This window comes from Pseudoliparis swirei, chromosome 8 (assembly GCF_029220125.1).
Source record: "Pseudoliparis swirei isolate HS2019 ecotype Mariana Trench chromosome 8, NWPU_hadal_v1, whole genome shotgun sequence".
Taxonomy (NCBI): Eukaryota; Metazoa; Chordata; class Actinopteri; order Perciformes; family Liparidae; genus Pseudoliparis; species Pseudoliparis swirei.
Genome location: NC_079395.1, coordinates 7,349,989 through 7,367,567, shown reverse-complemented (window position 1 = coordinate 7,367,567; position 17,579 = coordinate 7,349,989). Strand labels below are relative to the sequence as shown.

At 41.3% G+C, this 17,579-nt stretch overlaps 1 protein-coding gene across 2 annotated transcripts; it reads left to right on the top strand.

Moving 5' to 3' along the window:
* Window positions 1-2,823: 2,823 nt before the first annotated feature.
* ap1m1 (adaptor related protein complex 1 subunit mu 1) lies at window positions 2,824-15,911 on the top strand. 2 transcript variants are annotated; one of them, XM_056421674.1, is made up of 12 exons: window positions 2,824-3,030; window positions 3,774-3,930; window positions 4,057-4,124; window positions 4,250-4,380; window positions 4,926-5,073; window positions 6,385-6,511; window positions 7,349-7,488; window positions 8,708-8,779; window positions 9,073-9,231; window positions 9,463-9,588; window positions 14,590-14,665; window positions 15,078-15,911. In XM_056421674.1, exons 1-12 carry the CDS (start codon window positions 2,989-2,991, stop codon window positions 15,098-15,100), a joined length of 1,269 nt encoding a protein of 422 aa, XP_056277649.1. In that variant the 5' UTR covers window positions 2,824-2,988; the 3' UTR covers window positions 15,101-15,911. The 2 variants fall into 2 exon arrangements, with proteins under 2 accessions (XP_056277649.1, XP_056277648.1); XM_056421673.1 differs by having other exon boundaries at window positions 7,346-7,488.
* The last annotated feature ends 1,668 nt before the right edge of the window (window positions 15,912-17,579 follow it).

Below are 17,579 nucleotides of genomic sequence, written 5' to 3'. Positions count from 1 at the left end.
AGCCTTACGTGTTTGATGTCATGGGATATGTGGACACTGACACAACAGTTCTGGATTAAATGTTGCCACAAAGCAATTGAATTTATAGTGAAAACACATGTATTACAGTAATCAGTCCAAAACGACCATAACGAAGGACTATTACTCCTAGAGTTGTCTGTGGCAACACCTGCACATGTGACTTATCAAGTATGTCACACCTGTGTGATGCACTGACTCATACTGAGACAAGCCCATTCTGCACCGATAGTAAACACGTCAGCTCCGCGGCTTCTGTAAAAACATGTCTGTACGCAGCTTTCATCAAGTGATCCCCACCTCCAGCTCCAAACACAAACACGGTGTATAGTGTATGAAGTAGCTGAGGGAAGTGGCAATCTGTTATATTTGGCTCTGTAACTCAGTCCAGTTGTATCTATGACTTCTGATAATGTCTAGACCCCATCTTACCAGCCAAGGGAGCAGAGATCTGTCACTTTGACGAGGCACAGTTGTCTCACACAAGCCCAGCGCTGACAGGCTTTTCGGGCCGAGATGGGAGGAAGATAAATTCAGATGGTGCTCATTCTTACTGTGCCTCTTCAATTGCTTCTATTTTTAAATTGATCAAAATGTAAATGTTTCATACTGTGCATTTCCAAAAATTACCCAGTTGTTCATAGCATTCACACATCATATGTGTATCTCTGCTATCCCTTTACATCTCTATCTCAGAGGTGAAAGGTAGGAGCTGTTTGGGTTTGTGTACTTGAGTAGGCTTTTAAACCTAAGTTATTTGAATGTTAAGCCTGTACTACCTCCATAATTACTGCAGTAGCTTTGTGTATTATCACACTGTTACATTTCCATAAGTGGTATATTTTTAGAAGTATGAAGCAGAAACGCTGTACTTGTGTCTCTGATAATGTCAGTATTTGTTGCTTGGCTGCCATTTAAGACCTGCAGTCTGTGAGGTGACCGAGTTTGTTAAGTTTCAGTATGAACTTAAAGGACCAGGCTCACATGAGCACTTGTGACAAGTGAAGACGTGCACAAACTTAGCAGTTGAATCAAAATGTACGTTCAGTTTTAGTGAAGTGAGACACATATTTGCACCATTGCAATAGAAAATACATAATGAGTGGCTGGCTATGCAAGATTCACCATCCGAGCACCCAACTAATCATACTAGGGGACCAAAGGTATGTGTCCATGCTCGTAAATGTACTTTTGTGTTGTTGTTGTTGTTGAAGAATATATTTATTGTTTCTTCACAAAAGGGACACAAAAAGCAAAACAGATAAACACACAAAAGAAAGAAAAGAAGAAACATAACATGTTGATCATGGTTATCCTGTCATGCATAAGCTACATTTCTTCATCAGAAAAATACAGTGTCGTTGGGTCTGGTTTTCCAGGTAGTGCATTAAATGTTTTTTTAAATGTCAGTTTCTGGCCTTCAGTGCCATACGTCAGTATTTCCATGGAAAGTCAGCCATTGATTATTAGTTGGTGCGTCAGGTTTTAGTTAGAGCTATACAATCTTTTGCCAATATACAAAAACTGAGCAGTTTTACCTCTGATTTTGGTAGTTTCATATCATCTAAATAGAGCAAAGAAAGAGAGGTAATGTACATAAACAATATCAGACATGGTGTGTCCTTACTGTCAACTTTGTGGGAAGTGTTTGCGTTGCAGTTTTATCCAAACATTTGAAAATGGTACTATCTTACAATGCAGATCAACCATTCATCCAGAAGAGGGAACTACAGGATGAAAACAAGGTTGATGACAGAAAGAAGCTGGTCGGTGTAACATGACTCTGAAACCATAGATGCTTCAAAGATTGAAGAGCATGTTTACATGGAAGCGATGCAAACTCTGGATTTACAGTTGGTCAACGCTTGGTCAAATGTAATGTAGTTCAGATTTATGCATTTTGTTCTGAAACTGTCACAATACATGGACATTGCATTTCGCCACACGTTATCAAACAATATTTTAATACACACGCTTTACTTCAAAAGATGGTAGGCTATATGGACAATTTAATAATTTTCTATATCCTAATATGTCCATTCCGTATCAATAGAAATGGGATTACGTTTAAACCTGGACACAACAATATCAGCTATTCACACATGAATATATCTATTAAAGGATTTTAAAACAGGAGAGACAGGATATGGGGGGGGGGGGGGGGATCGCAATCAACAGAAAAACATCAAATAATCTTGTTGGTTTATACCGTGGAAGGCATGTAGGCTAGGAGGAACAGGAGAGAGGAAACAGTGTTGTCAAGGTTGTGGTTGGACCATTGTGCGAAAAATAAAAGAGGGAAACACCAGACGGGGTTGTGTGAAGGATGTGGAGAAGAGGAATTTATTCAGCAAGTAGTTGTGAGTTCTAGTGAGTATGATATGCAGAGATAGAGATGATTAGGAATAATCAGGGATTACGGAGCATGCGTGAGGGGGCACATGTTAGGGGAGCCTACTAGGGCTTTCTTAAAAACACAGGGATTTTGATATGATGGAAATGCAGGGACCTAGTATAAGGGTGCTTGTCAGAGGCTAGGATCGTATAGTTCTACAGTGTGACACATGGAGGATACAATATAATGATATCATGTATTTTGTTCATATCATTATTATTGTTTTATTGTGTTTGTTTTGGGGGAAAGATCGTAAGTCTATCGGCTGATTCACACTCCGGAGCAGAAGGGAGCGGTATAGTTACAATAAACTGAATGCCAACCGCCATAGAAGAAGATGAAGAAGAAGAAGACGAAGAAGGAGCTCTCTGGAGCAGAGCGCTCCGGGTCCACAGGGGGCGCTAGTCAGATACCCGGATGGTGCGACAACCCAAACAGGGAAGGGTGGCTTTCCTCTTTTCAGTATTATGAATGAAAGTCTCTTCTTTAAATTTAGCCCCGAAGTAGTTGTTGTCAAACATTACCAATAAGCCGCTGATAAAGAGCCGAACTAAGCTCGTGTAAATTAGTTAAAGATGTCGGCGAGTGCGGTGTACGTCTTGGATTTAAAAGGAAAGGTAAGATATTGGGGTAATCTGCTACATTGCTAAACTGGCGTTAGCCTAGCTCGTAGCCCTGCGGACACATTCCTCGCTGACAGATCCTGATGTGACTTAATCCGCAGCAGAGTAGCCGCTGCCTAGGTTGATATTCCTGGTCGAGTGTTTGGCCTTTAATGTAATATATTAAAGTGCACAAGGAGGTCAGATGCATGTGATGGTTTCACTGAGAAATGTTAGGCCACGTAGCGACAGGATAACAAACCGGTGACCAGCTGTTAGCATCAGGAAATGTCAACGGTGGCCAAAGCTCCCTTCACGGCGCTACAGTTCAACGCTTCTTGTCTTGGCTGCACGGCGTTACATTCATTCTATAATGTTCTTACATCCTAGTTTCACCCTTACGCGTCTTCTGGTAAATACGGCGTAGAAAGCTGCCGCGCACAGCTCTGTTTCAGGGGAGTAAACACATGTCAAAGTAACAGGTGCAGCAAGGTAGTCGTACGTCAAATGTAGATATTATAAAGATGTTTATCTGTATATTAAATTGTCAGATTTTTCCATCGTTTTAGTTTTACACAAAATACAGCATATTATTATAGATGAGATAGATTATTATTACAACTATATACATCCATATGACTATATTGAAACTCACCCATTGTTAACAGGCAACTAGCATTTCAATAACTATTTCATGTATTGCTATATATCCCTGATAGGCTGTCGGCAATTACTACATGCTATCTATTTCTTTGCAGGTCCTCGTGTGCCGAAATTACCGAGGAGATGTGGACATGTCAGAGATTGAGCACTTCATGACCCTTCTGATGGACAAAGAGGAGGAGGGGACCCTCTCTCCTATCCTGGCCCATGGGGGAGTTCGTTTCATGTGGATCAAACACAATAACCTCTACTGTATCCTTCATTGATTGTTATTGTACCTAACCAACTGGTCAAGATTGAGTATCATGTCTCTTGTGCCACTGTGGTGCTTGTATTCTATACTCTTGTAGCTAATATTCTTAATCTACATCACATCAGTGGTTGCAACATCCAAGAAAAATGCTAGCGTCTCGCTGGTCTTCTCCTTCTTGTATAAAATTGTCCAGGTAGGGCTGAAGTCTTTTAAGTGTCTACAGCAGAACTAGATAGTAAACAACACTAACAAAGCCATATACTTGGTGTTTATAATGATGGTCATATAGGAATAAAAAACATCATTTGTGTTTTTCAGGTTTTTTCAGAGTATTTCAAAGAATTGGAGGAAGAAAGCATCAGAGATAACTTTGTGATCATATACGAGCTGATGGATGAGCTGATGGATTTTGGCTATCCCCAGACTACCGACAGCAAAATTCTGCAGGAGTGAGTTTCTTCCTCGCCGCAGTCTCACTGCAAATTACGTAATGTACTTTCTTTAAAGATGCAACAAATGAATTTTGCCATCGTTGATCCATTCATGAAAAAAATATTCTGGTTCTAAAAATAATCTGTTGAGAAGCTTTAAGGTTTGGTATTTCTACCTGGGTGATTTTAAGAGATTGTCGTTGTTAAAGTGCTGATATTCATGATGATATTTCCTCCTGCTTTTACCAATCAGTTTAGCACACAGAATTAAACCAGCTATTTGATGTTATGTTTATTATACATTGGTTGTTGTGTTAATCAGGTTTAACAGATTTCTATATATATATATATATATATCTACATGGCAACATGAGCTTAGTGTCCTGATCATAAAGCTAACTCTGGGTTTCCCCCTTGTGTCGTGAGTAAGCGCAGTCAGACAATCCTCCCTAGGTAACCATAAGAGTCTCTGCTCCTCTTTGAGGTTTTTTGTAACTCACCTACGCAGACAGTTGATGTTTCCCTTTCCTCTATTTTGCCTCTGTTTACATTTTTTGTCTCAGATATATAACCCAGGAGGGGCACAAGCTAGACACTGGCACCCCGCGACCCCCCGCCACAGTCACCAATGCTGTTTCCTGGAGGTCAGAGGGCATCAAGTACAGGAAGAATGAGGTCTTCCTGGACGTCATTGAGTCAGTCAACCTCCTGGTAGGAACTCTTTGTTTAAGAAGCACTGTGTTGCTTAAAGGGTACCTGTAGCCCAAAACAACAACATGCTACATCCATTAGGCGCATCAAATAAATCATATTTTCCCCGCCGCTATTGTCAACAAGTCACGCATAGCCCGAGGCTTTAAATTTCTTTGTCAACATTCCGAGTCCGTGAACGCTTCAGTGCGCAGACATATTGCTAGTTATTTACTCATGTCAAAGGTCACTATGACGTTGAGTCGTTGAAAGGAATTCAGCCAATCCGGAGCCACTTCTACACGCGTTGCTCAAACTTACCGATTTGACAGTTCTCCCTCGGGTGCAGGCCCCCGAACATGTCGGCCGAACATTGCATCAATGAAAGACATCTCCAGCGCTGGCTTATGCGCGATGTAGCTATCAAGCTCACGCTTTTGTGTAAAGCAGATTAGGTCTAATGTCACGATATCATCGGACATAAGTTCGTGTTCTTTACAACAAATGCACTCTATGTCTGTTTTTTGTTGCACACATTTCCAGGGCTCTCAAGTTTTGAAGACAGGCAAGCGTGAGATTTCCATCAGCACCCGATACAGCTGACCGTTGCGTGCGCCGGCATCGAGCCGAAAAGAGTTGTTGACGGGGTGGTGCTAGTGACTATTTTTTTGCTCCATCCCAATGCGCGCAGACCGGCGTCGGAGCTCTGCAGCGGAAACAATCGATCGGCGTATTGAGCACCCCGGCATCAACTTCATCAGAATCATCGCTATCGCTGTCACAATTAACTAAATGGGGATAGTCTGCTTTTAATGGTTCATACAAGTATCCAGTTGCTGAATCTGACAATCTTTCATCGTCCATATTTCGCCCGTTTTCTTTATTATTATCAAGTTCTCAGCATTTGTTTGCGAGCGCTCGACGTTGTTTACATTGGTTTCTGAACACATCCGCTGTGGTTGGCTGTCGATCTATCAACGATGTGATGTCACACCACCGGCGCCATATTCAAGCACCAGTGCAATGAAGCTTGTCGGAGTTGAGGGACTTTGAACAGCCTAAACTACGTATTGTTATTGAATACTGGACCGTCAGTGCATGAATAACCTTTAGAAACACATTATCTTTTGATCTGGCTACATATTCGCGATCTCAACAGGTACCCTTTAAGGAATGCCAGTCACAATGCTTCTAAACTTCCTCTCTCTGTGCGTCACATTAGCTATCTAAACTTTCTATATTTTCTGTGGGCCGCTATAAGAGCTCGCTTTAAATGACCTGTGGTTCATATGATGTCATTCTCTGTGACACTTTTATATCTCTATTTTTCAGGTTAGTGCCAACGGTAATGTTCTACGTAGTGAGATCGTTGGCTCCATTAAGATGCGTGTCTTCCTGTCTGGAATGCCCGAGTTACGGCTCGGCCTGAATGACAAGGTCCTGTTTGAAAACACTGGAAGTGAGTCATCTCTCATATTATTTTATATTATTATATGTTATTTTATGTTAACACACAATTTGAGCTGGGTGAGGAGCTGCCTGACAGACGATTTTATGATCAAACCTTCATCTTTCAAACTATAGAAGTGTGGAAATTAGACGATTCTTCCTGGCACATACAGGACTGTCTCAGAAAATTAGAATATTGTGATAAAGTTCTTTATTTTCTGTAATGCAATTAAAAAAACAAAAATGTCATGCATTCTGGATTCATTACAAATCAACTGAAATATTGCAAGCCTTTTATTCTTTTAATATTGCTGATTATGGCTTACAGCTTAAGAAAACTCAAATATCCTATTTCTAAATATTAGAATATCATGAAAAAGTATACTAGTAGGGTATTAAACAAATCACTTGAATCGTCTAATTAACTCGAAACACCTGGAAACACATTTTCAAATGTTTGATTTTGTTTTGCTGTTATAAATCTTTTTTTTTACTTGGTCTGAGGAAATATTCAAATTTTATGAGATAGGATTTTAGAGTTTTCTTAAGCTGTAAGCCATAATCAGCAATATTAAAAGAATAAAAGGCTTGCAATATTTCAGTTGATTTGTAATGAATCCAGAATGCATGACATTTTTGTTTTTTTAATTGCATTACAGAAAATAAAGAACTTTATCACAATATTCTAATTTTCTGAGACAGTCCTGTATTGTCTCGCGTCATATCTGTCACCTCATACTTATCAGGAAAACCCTAAAAGTTAGCTAGAAATGCAATTTTACCTGTGTAGGTACGTTTGTGGTTTTCTCTGTTCTTTTCATTTTATCTCTTGTTTTTCATGGAGGAGGAAAGAGTAAATCTGTAGAGTTGGAAGATGTGAAGTTTCACCAGTGTGTCCGTCTGTCTCGCTTTGAGAACGACCGCACCATCTCCTTCATTCCTCCCGATGGAGAGTTTGAGCTCATGTCCTACCGTCTCAACACCCACGTGAGTACCGTAGATCTCCCGTCAGGGTCTGGCGGTCCGATAAACTGACCCCTAACCAGAAGAAGGGTATCAATTTAAGGCCTGCCAAGCACTAAATCCCACCACACCAATAAATATCAACCAATAAATCAGCTGTAGGAAGATATTTGGACTGGAAATCAGGTCGACAAGGCACATTTCCTCACTGGTTCAATGTATAAAGCAGTCCACCACATTACATACTGGTACTCTGAACAGAGAGCTAGTCGCAGGTTATTACTGTGAATCCTAGAGATAGCCCTTTGTGAAGGCTTATATTTAGCAAAGGTGTTTACAACTACTTTTTTTGCAGTCACAGTAGGCGATCGAATATTTATGCACAAAACTGCTAACCTGGGGAAGAAACTAAAGCGACGGGATCTTTGGCCAAACCAACCTTTGCTCAAATGAGGCTTCATTTCATCATCAACCAGCTCAAGAGCATTTCAAATACCAAAAACCCGGTGGTCAATCATATGGAAGGAGGACAGGGGAGTAATGTGACCTGAAATTCTCAAAACATGTTTCACAATATAATTGCCAGTAAGCTTGTGGGAAAGGAAGTAGCACAGTGGAGCAGAGTTCTCTCTAGTTGTAGCTACTCGGGCTCAAACTTGCATATTACTCAATCATACCTCCGTCCACAAATTCACCCCAAATTTACGAGTGATTTGTGGTAAAGAAATAAATAAAAAGAATAAACACAACAAGTTAAAAGTTTCATATCCCTTCATTTAAAGTATGGCTCAGTGTATATCTTGGGCACACATAGTTAAAAAAGGCACACATTTAAGGGATCAAGATTGTTTTCATGTTTAAACATTTTGTGCCTCATTATCTTCTGATTGGCAGATATATTTCTTTACATTTTCTTTATCTAAAAAAATATTAAATCAATAGGTCTCACCCCCAATCTGTGTCTTTCCCTCGATTTCCTCCGCGACACAGAGCACACAGCACTGATTTGCAGTACAAAGTTTGAGTGTATGTCTCCTTTAGTTAGTGGTAAATATATCTTTGCCTACAAAAGTATGTCCTACTCTTAAACATTTTATTGTTGGTTCTTGTTGCAGTAATATCTGCTATCCACCAGGTGGTGCCTGTGTCCTATGTTATTTGTACAGATGCTTAGGTTCAGTGTGAAATAGCCTGTACAGAATGAATTTGAGTGTTTAAAACGTGTTTTTCTTTTATTTCTCAGGTGAAGCCTTTGATCTGGATAGAATCTGTCATCGAGAAGCACTCCCACAGTCGGATCGAGTACATGATCAAGGTAGGTCACCTTTGCACTCAAACTATGGGACCAAGATGTGACGACAACAAGAACGTTGCTAGAGATGACATGAGATGACATATTTGTAAAATAAAAAGTAAGAAAGAAACATTTGATTAGAGGGTAATGCGGTTCAGGCCGACTTAGTTGTTTCCTTATGTTGTGCGTTTAGTTTTCACTAGAGGCAAACGGACCATATTGAATACTGTCTTTAAGCCTCAGTCCTGGTTTGATGGCCTGTGCCGGCGGAACATCGTGTTAAAACTTGACCTGCTTGTTTTTTATCGTCTCAGGCGAAGAGCCAGTTCAAAAGGCGCTCCACAGCCAACAACGTGGAGATCCACATTCCTGTGCCAACGGATGCTGACTCACCCAAATTCAAGACCACGGTGGGCAGCGTGAAGTGGGTGCCCGAGAACAGCGAGATCGTCTGGGCAATCAAGTCCTTCCCCGTGAGCATGAATCATGAGTCTCATACAGATGTTACAAAGTGAATGCGGCAAGATTTTGCACTGCAGTTTACTTGTTTCTCACCTGACTTGTAATAGGGGGAGGGGGGGGGGGCAGTTTTGTGCTATAGATAACATTGGTAAAAACTTAGCAGTAGAATATCAAGTATCTTAAGCAGAATGTCAAGTTCAAGTTTTTTGTATTCACAAATCTGTGTTGTGACCTTCATACAGGGGGGAAAGGAGTATTTGATGCGCGCCCACTTTGGTCTGCCGAGTGTGGAGGCTGAAGACAAGGAGGGGAAGCCACCAATTAGTGTCAAGTTTGAGATCCCATACTTCACCACCTCAGGCATCCAGGTACACACACACACGCACACACACAAACTTCTGTCAAACGTTGTTTGAAAATAGTTCCACAAGTAATTTGTTTAAGCCCCTTGAAGTAGGGTGACGGTAGAGGTCAAATACGCCGAACCTCAATTCCCCTCGACGCAAAAACAAGGTGTTTATCACAGGAAATTGCACTAAATCTGCTTACAGTTCAAACTGTGTTTATGACTCCTGCTTATTAAACCGCCTGGGAGGACGTTCAAGCAAATGCCACAGTTTATCTGCACCTGCTGTCTGATTATCTCCCAGTGTACATGCATGCATAGTCCACATAGCTTGCGGTGCTCGTTGTTTCCCTGTCATTCTGGATTTAGAGTTCATGGTACGGAGCAGCGTCTCTCACATGAACTCGCGTGTCTCTCTCCAGAGCAGGAATTCAAACAATTCATATTTGACCTGTTTTTGGCCAGAGGGGGCAGTACGGGAGCACTGTTGGACTGTGAGACTCTCTTTGTGGTAGAGAAAATGTCTCCCGTTGAACAAACCAGAAAGCAAGTGCTCATCAACTTGGACTGAGCCCTCTGCCTTCATGTTAATCACAGCCATAGAAAATGTAATTCTTAGCTACAGGCAAGTAGATTAATCTGAATTCTATTGGGATTCCCATGAAAATGAGAGGTAATGTTTTTCCGAATCATGTTTGAGTGGCCACAGATGTATAAACCCAGTTGTCCTGTGATTATGTGTGTAGCATTACAGTAACACAAACCTATGTTTCTCCATGTCTGGGTGTGAGGAAACGATTGTAACTCGACAAACTCCGTTTGAAAATAGGAAATGTTCACAAAGGATTTACATTACTCCATCTCAGTGTTATGCTTATTCATCTTAATCAATAACTTTTGAATTTGAATATTCGCAACTGATGTTTGAACCAGAAGTTGTAAAATACCGGTGCATTTATGTAAATGCTGGTTTTCTAAAGACACCAGCTATCAATGTCACCGTTGTTTAAAGCTTTAATGTGATGGAAACTGGAGAGTAACTTTTGTTATTGAGCATTAATTAATTCTTAAAACATTTCCTTCAGACTATATAAGCATCTAGACTTTGATATAAACTTTAATAGCGATTTTTTTTTTAAATGACGCTTTTTGATTCAATTCAATTCAATTCAGTTTATTTGTATAGCCCAATTTCACAAATTACAAATTTGTCTCGGAGTGCTTTACAATCTGTACACATAGACATCCCTGCCCCAAAACCTCACATCGGACCAGGAAAAACTCCCAAATAACCCTTCAGGGGGAAAAAAAGGGAAGAAACCTGGAGGAGAGCAACAGAGGAGGATCCCTCTCCTAGGATGGACAGATGCAATAGATGTAATGTGTACAGAAGGACAGATTTAGAGTTAAAATACATTCAATGAATATGACAGAGTGTATGAATAGTTCATAGTAGGCATATTCCACGATGGAGACCTCCACGATCCATCAGGCAGATGGCGGTGGGGAGGAGGAGGGCGGAGTCTCAACAGGACAGTGGCGTAGTCATGAGCAGGAATTCCACGACCCAGACGATCCATCAGGCAGATAGGATCTATGCCGTCTCATAGGGTCCGATGACCCCATGAGACGTAAAGTCAAAAGGACTTCCGGGAGAAAGCAGAGTTAGTAACGTGTGATTGAGAGATGAAAATTCATCCTTAAGGAGAGAAAAAGAGGAGATAGGTACTCAGTGCATCCTAAACGTCCCCGGCAGCTATAAGCCTATAGCAGCATATCCAGGGCTGGACCAGGGCAAACCTGATTCAGCCCTAACTATAAGCTCTGTCAAAGAGGAAGGTCTTAAGTCTACTCTTAAACGAGGTGACTGTGTCTGCCTCCCGGACTGAAATTGGAAGCTGGTTCCATAAAAGAGGAGCTTGATAACTAAAGGCTCTGGCTCCCATTCTACTTTTTAAGACTCTAGGAACTACAAGTAGTCCCGCATTTAGTGAGCGTAGCTCTCTAGTGGGGCAATATGGTATGATCCACTTGATTCTTCTCAGCTGATGTGGGGCCTGAACATCTCCTCCTTACACTTGTATTTACTTCTTAACTTTTAACACTGCTTTCTGTTTGATACAAATAAAAAGAGCAAAGAGGTCATTTTTTCCAGCTTCTCCACATTTTGTATCAAACCTTATTAAATTATAAGGACATTATGCAGCCCACTCGGAAACAAGTAGCTTGAACCCATGATAATTGAAATATGTGCTATTTTTAATTGGGGTTGGTCTGGCAGCACAAGAATGCTTGCCAAAGAATATTTTTTTTCCTTCTTGCCTTCCTTTCACATCTTTGACAATCCATAAATGAACAGACGCCTTACTAAAAGCAATGCATCAAGTCATTGATCAAGTCATTGTGCAGCGACAAAGCCAGGTGGTGAGATGCTCCATGAAATGGAGACGAGGATAGATATAAGCCCGTTGGTCCTTATGGCTCTGGTTTGGTTATTTATGAATATGATTATCTTAGGTATTTTCCAACTCTTTTATGACCACAACCAGAAAAAAATGAAAAACATGTTACACACAACATAAGCATGAAACATTGAATAAGTAGAAAAAACAAAAATAACTAAAGGTAACAAGAACAACAAGAAGTCAAAAAATAAATAGAGCAATCTTTGTGCAACTAGATGGTTGATGGATCCTCTTTTTGTGGTTTTCTATAACACATTACCGACTTGTATTCAAACACAATGTCAACAAAGAATATTTGTAATGGCTTCTATGTCTAAGAAAATGCATGAAAAATCACACTAATATATTCATTTAAACAAATATAGAATGGAAGAATATAACTTTTACCATATTAAATATGGTAAATGTTATATTCTTCCATTCTATATTTGTGTAAGTGTAAATATGGCATATTTACACTTGATGAATAGGAAGCTTTGTTTTAGTGCCGTGGAATAAGCGGATGACAATGGATGGATGTTTTCGTGGGACATTTTTTTAGGTCATTTTTTAAAGAAGATATGTGACAGAAGATAAGGGTGAAATTGGAAATAAGGTTTCCCACTGGAATTCAGGATCTACGTGTATCAGTCTAGAATATTTGTATTGTTGCTTTAGTTGTAGCACGTTACCAGTTCCCAAACTGTTGAACCAAAAGCCTAAAACCATCTTGCTGAGTGTTTGCAAACACTGTGGTGCACCCGCCATCTCAAAGGGAACCGATTTAAGAGCCGTATTCCCATCGAACTCTTGTCAGGCCAGTAACATGTCCCTTATTACAGGGCACCGGCAGACTGGCTCTCAGACTCTAATGCAGCCAGGAACACCACTCTACGTGTGAGAAGAGGCTGTAAAGCTTAATTAGACACATGTAAATATCAAAGCATGAGAAAGTTCCTCTTAACTCTACCACTAAGTGTAGGGGAGAGCACATGTGAAGTGTGTATGATGCACGTAGCTGCACGTATAAATGCGAGTAGAAATGGAGTAACCTCACACTTTGACCGAGTTGTCGTTACAGTTCCAAATGTCCCGTCTTTAGGTCGATGCTGAGGCAACCCAAACAAGGAGGCAGATGCATTTTGGGCCATAGCGTCTCCGAAAAGCCTGATAGATCCAGACCACACATGTAGTCTGTACTTACCAAATAAGACACAACAAACATCCTCCTTTTCCCTTCTCATCTTACAAGCCATAATGATATTTTGCAGAGGACGTCTTTTGATGCCGTTTTGCTGACTGCGTAGCCACGGTCAGACCGGCGGCGTGTTTGGCTGCCGGGGTTCAGGGAGAAGTGCTGTGCCGACAGACTCGGTGATCCCGTGTCTATGAGTTTGTCGTCATGCGTCTGGTGACCGAGGCACTCTGTCGCTCTCAGTCGATCTGACCTCACTGTGTAGTGGAAGGTAATAACAAGGCGGCCACTACCGAGGCCTTACCAGAGGACCGCCGCCACTCAACCCACAAATTCCTGCCCTGTCTGTCCAGCGTTTGGCTGGGAACTGGCATGATGGAGACACGGCATGCCAACGTCTCCCAGAGAGGGGTCATGTCAGCCTTTTAAGTGGCCGCTTTCATCCCCGCTAATTGTGAAAAGACGGAACTCATTGTTTTTTTGTTGGTTTTTTTGCAGAAGGGTTGAAAGGGTGAAACGTGTTCCTGCAGAAGCACAGTGAGGCATGAAAGAAATGTCTACAATAGCTGTGACGGATACGCATTGCTACCTCGAGATGAATTTATATACGACGGAGAGGTTCTCAATGCCATTGTGGTAGAATTGTGATCCATAATACATGTAAAGTAATATTTCGTTTATGAAGAAAAACAAAGTTCAATGATGGACAAGATGGCATGGTATTTTTAGAGAGTGTAACTGAGAATTATCTCTGTTGTAACACCGGTCTGGTGAAATATCAGTTCATGGCTTGTGAAAGTTGTATCTTGATAATGCTGATGTGCAGTTTTTTTTTCTCCCAGGCCTGAAAAAATAGTGATGTAAATGACCTTAGTTTCCCTTGAAAGCTGTTCTCTATCTGCTTCCCTTCTCGTACGGCTGCTTCCTCATCCACATTACTCGTACTACAACTTGCAGCTCGCGACGAGCTTGAAGGAGAACTCCACTTAAAATGTGTCTTTGAGTATTGAACTACTTTCTGTAGGTTTGACAGGAGGCTCTGATAGGTGTGTGGCCGTGTTCCTTTGCAGACAATGAAGACGCAACAAACTCAAAATACTGTATAAAAAATATGTATAGGAAACTTCTAAAACTGTAATGCAATTCCAGTGCATGCTGGGATGGGCTCCAGCCTCCTGGGAAACCCTGCACAGGATAAGTTCAGACTGTGAACCTGTTGAGGAATAGGTAGTTTTAGCTTCTAGGAAAAATAACTTGTGTTACTTGTTGCACGACGACCCAGCAATAATGTGAAAACCCCCAAACTGTTCATATCCAAAAATTCAGTGTTGGAAAAATCTCCTGTGTTTCACACCAGTACATACATCTTTGTTTTCCTCAACAGGTGCGTTACCTGAAGATCATTGAGAAGAGCGGCTATCAGGCCCTGCCGTGGGTGCGCTACATCACCCAAAATGGAGGTAGGTTATGATTGAGCTAATTCTTGTGCCGAGTGCCCATATGTGCAGATCTTAGGCAACAGTTGGGCAATGCAGTGCAATGTGGTGGGAACCAGCCGTGAACTGATGCAGTTCTATGAAAAGGGGATACAGTGTAGAACATGAGGCAATGTGGCAACGTCCTGCGAAATGTGAGAAAGTTAACTTTTTCCTGTCGAGCTTCCCTGATCGAAATATCTGACCGAAATGTTCGAACGTTGCACATGTTGGGTCTTTTCACTAATGTTGCCACTAATTGCCAAACATCCTTATCTCATTTCCTTTGTATTCCATTCATTCTGGGTGGAAAGCATCAGCTGCCTCCACTTGATTTCTCTCCGATTCTCTCTTTTCTTTTGTCCATTTGATTAAGTTTTGTCCATTTCCTCCTCAGATTACCAGCTCCGGACCCAGTAGGCGGCGCCTCAGCCGGCAGTAAGCAGGTGGAAATCAGAGAGGGCGGCGTGGAGCTGCTAATGTGCTATCAATGGCGGGTGTCAGTCACGAGACCAGAGGACTGTCTTTTTCTTTAATTTTTGTATCTGTTGAAGTTATTCTGATTTCTGATCAATGCAAATATTAGTTGTAATCTTCAGTTAGGCAAGGTTATCAAATAAAATGTGATTTTGTTTGACCAAGTGGCTCCTATAATGTGAGCGAGGCCAAGAATAGCAGGAGTAATGTTTACATCCAACACGCAAAGCGCAGAGATGTACACAATCTTATCACAATGGGTCAAATGGTTAAAAAGAGCATGTTACAATTCTTCTTTAAAGTTACTGTAATCACATCCTCGCAGGTTAACAACACACTCTCCGGGTCAATCTGAGTAGGATATTTTTTTTTACATAAAGCCACTTTGTTTTGCCACAATTCCCATTTGTTGATTATGTGTATATATTTGTTTCATGTTAATGAACTTCAGTGTTATTTGTTCGCTCATTGCGAAGCAAAGTATGTTTATTCTTTTTTGTAGTATTATCACCTGTGATGCCATTGCTACATGCCAGAGCACTGCCCCCCCCCCCCCCCCCCCCCGGCTCCATGGCTGTTGTGCTTTTCATCAGTTTGACATTCGGCTTGTGCAGAAAACATGAAGTTTAAGTCTCGCGGGAAAAAGAATACCAGTTGAAAATCCCTCTTTTCCAACCCGACACTCGCTTCCCTTTCCCCTGTCTGTATCCACACACCTTTTAAATCATTAAATGTCTATTTAGAGAAAACCGTTCCACCGCCTCCCTGCGTCATTTTGTTTGTGATGTCAGCCCAGTGGGCTGTCGTAGTGTCATCAGCCGGCACCTGTCCCACAGACCAAAGAGGACTGCTGAACGGAGGGGAAAACTCTTCAGAAGAGGGGGGGAGGGGAGGGGTTTCCTGTATCAGGCTTGTGGTTGTCGTTGGTTCTTTCCACCCTGTCCTGGAGGTCTTTTCAAACAGTGCGACTCTTAATACGCAGGGCCCGTGATATCATAGGTAATTGAGCACCAGCACTCCGTAAACACGCAGGAGAGCAGGAAAGGATGTGACTCAATCTGCGGTCAATGTTCACAGACCTGCTCAAGAGAAACGTAGGATGGACCCGCACAGACCGGCTATTGTTCGTGCCAAGCCAGACTGAAGTGGTCCTGCATGAGGTCATTCCTGAAGTGTGTCCAGTAAGGGGACCGTGATACTTTTAATAGACTCAAAGCGGGAGCTGAAGGGCCCTGTCACCATGACCTAACGTCTTTAACTCGTCACATGGTGGACTTGATTCAGTCATTGATGTTTTTTCTTTCTTTCTTTAAATTCTTCTTAAAAGCACCTGTTTTTGTTGCAGGTGTGCCTCGTGCGTGAATAAAATATGACTCACTTTTTCAAAGAGAGCGAGAGAGATAACTCGGGGTTATGCTGCAGTCAATGTTCCCGATAGTCATCAAGTGTGAACCCGCCTGTAACCGCAACATGCGAGCTGCTAAAGTGATGTTATCTCCCGCTATTTAGATGATCTTGTTTTTTTCCCACCAGCAGCACATTAACTTTTTTTTTCTGAAATAACATCTCAAATATTTACAATAATAGAAGATTTCATAAAGCTTGTTCAGTATTGTCGTTCTTCAGACAAGTAAATCTGTTGAATTTGGAGAAAAGCAAAGTGAGTTTATTGAGCTTTTTGCAGACTTGCAGACCTGATCCCTTGAGCGAGCTCCCGTATTAGAGTGATGACAGGTGTGAGGCTGGCAATAACACCTCCTCTGACCAGATTCAATGTTATCCTGTCTACATCAACCTTGTTAACAGGCTGATGTTGGGAAAGCGTTGGTTCTAAATGAAATACAGTACAGACATTTTTACAGGATTGTCTTTTCACACGGCCACTTTAACAACTGCATCATCATTTCAGATGTTCTAACTTAAAGTCATAAAATCCCCGCAGCACAGCCGTTGGTGGAACAGACGTACTCCTCTCCCTCGCTGGGGAAAAGTCTCTGTGATACTTGGCAGAGACTGTGAATATAGTATTTGGCACACGATGAGAACGTTGCATTCATGCAGCAAATCCAACCTCTGGGGAGTCAGAGGGGAGATCTGACACACACCTCATGTTGCAAGATTGCTTGCAAAACACGAGAATCTTTCTTATGTTCACAAATATTGAACATAAACATATATACTCTCTTATCTAAGATTAACCGCAGGCTTATAACATATTTCTCAGAGGCATTTATGTTCCTCATTTATGTTCAAATGTTGTTAAATTATAAAACAACTCATAAGCAGAAGAATTGAGATTCCCCACTCCAGTAAAAGTAGCAATGTGACCGTATAAATATTCACTATTTCAAGTTAAAGTCCTGCTATTTAAGTTTTATCAGAAAAAATTACTTAAAGTATCAAAAGTAAAAAGATTCATTAT

Coding starts and splice junctions, on each gene's coding strand:
- ap1m1 (XM_056421673.1), top strand. CDS start 2,989: ATGTCGGCGAGTGCGGTGTACGTCTTGGATTTAAAAGGAAAG. Junction 3,931..4,056: donor CAAACACAATAACCTCTACT/GTATCCTTCATT, acceptor ACATCACATCAG/TGGTTGCAACATCCAAGAAA. Junction 14,666..15,077: donor CTACATCACCCAAAATGGAG/GTAGGTTATGAT, acceptor TTTCCTCCTCAG/ATTACCAGCTCCGGACCCAG.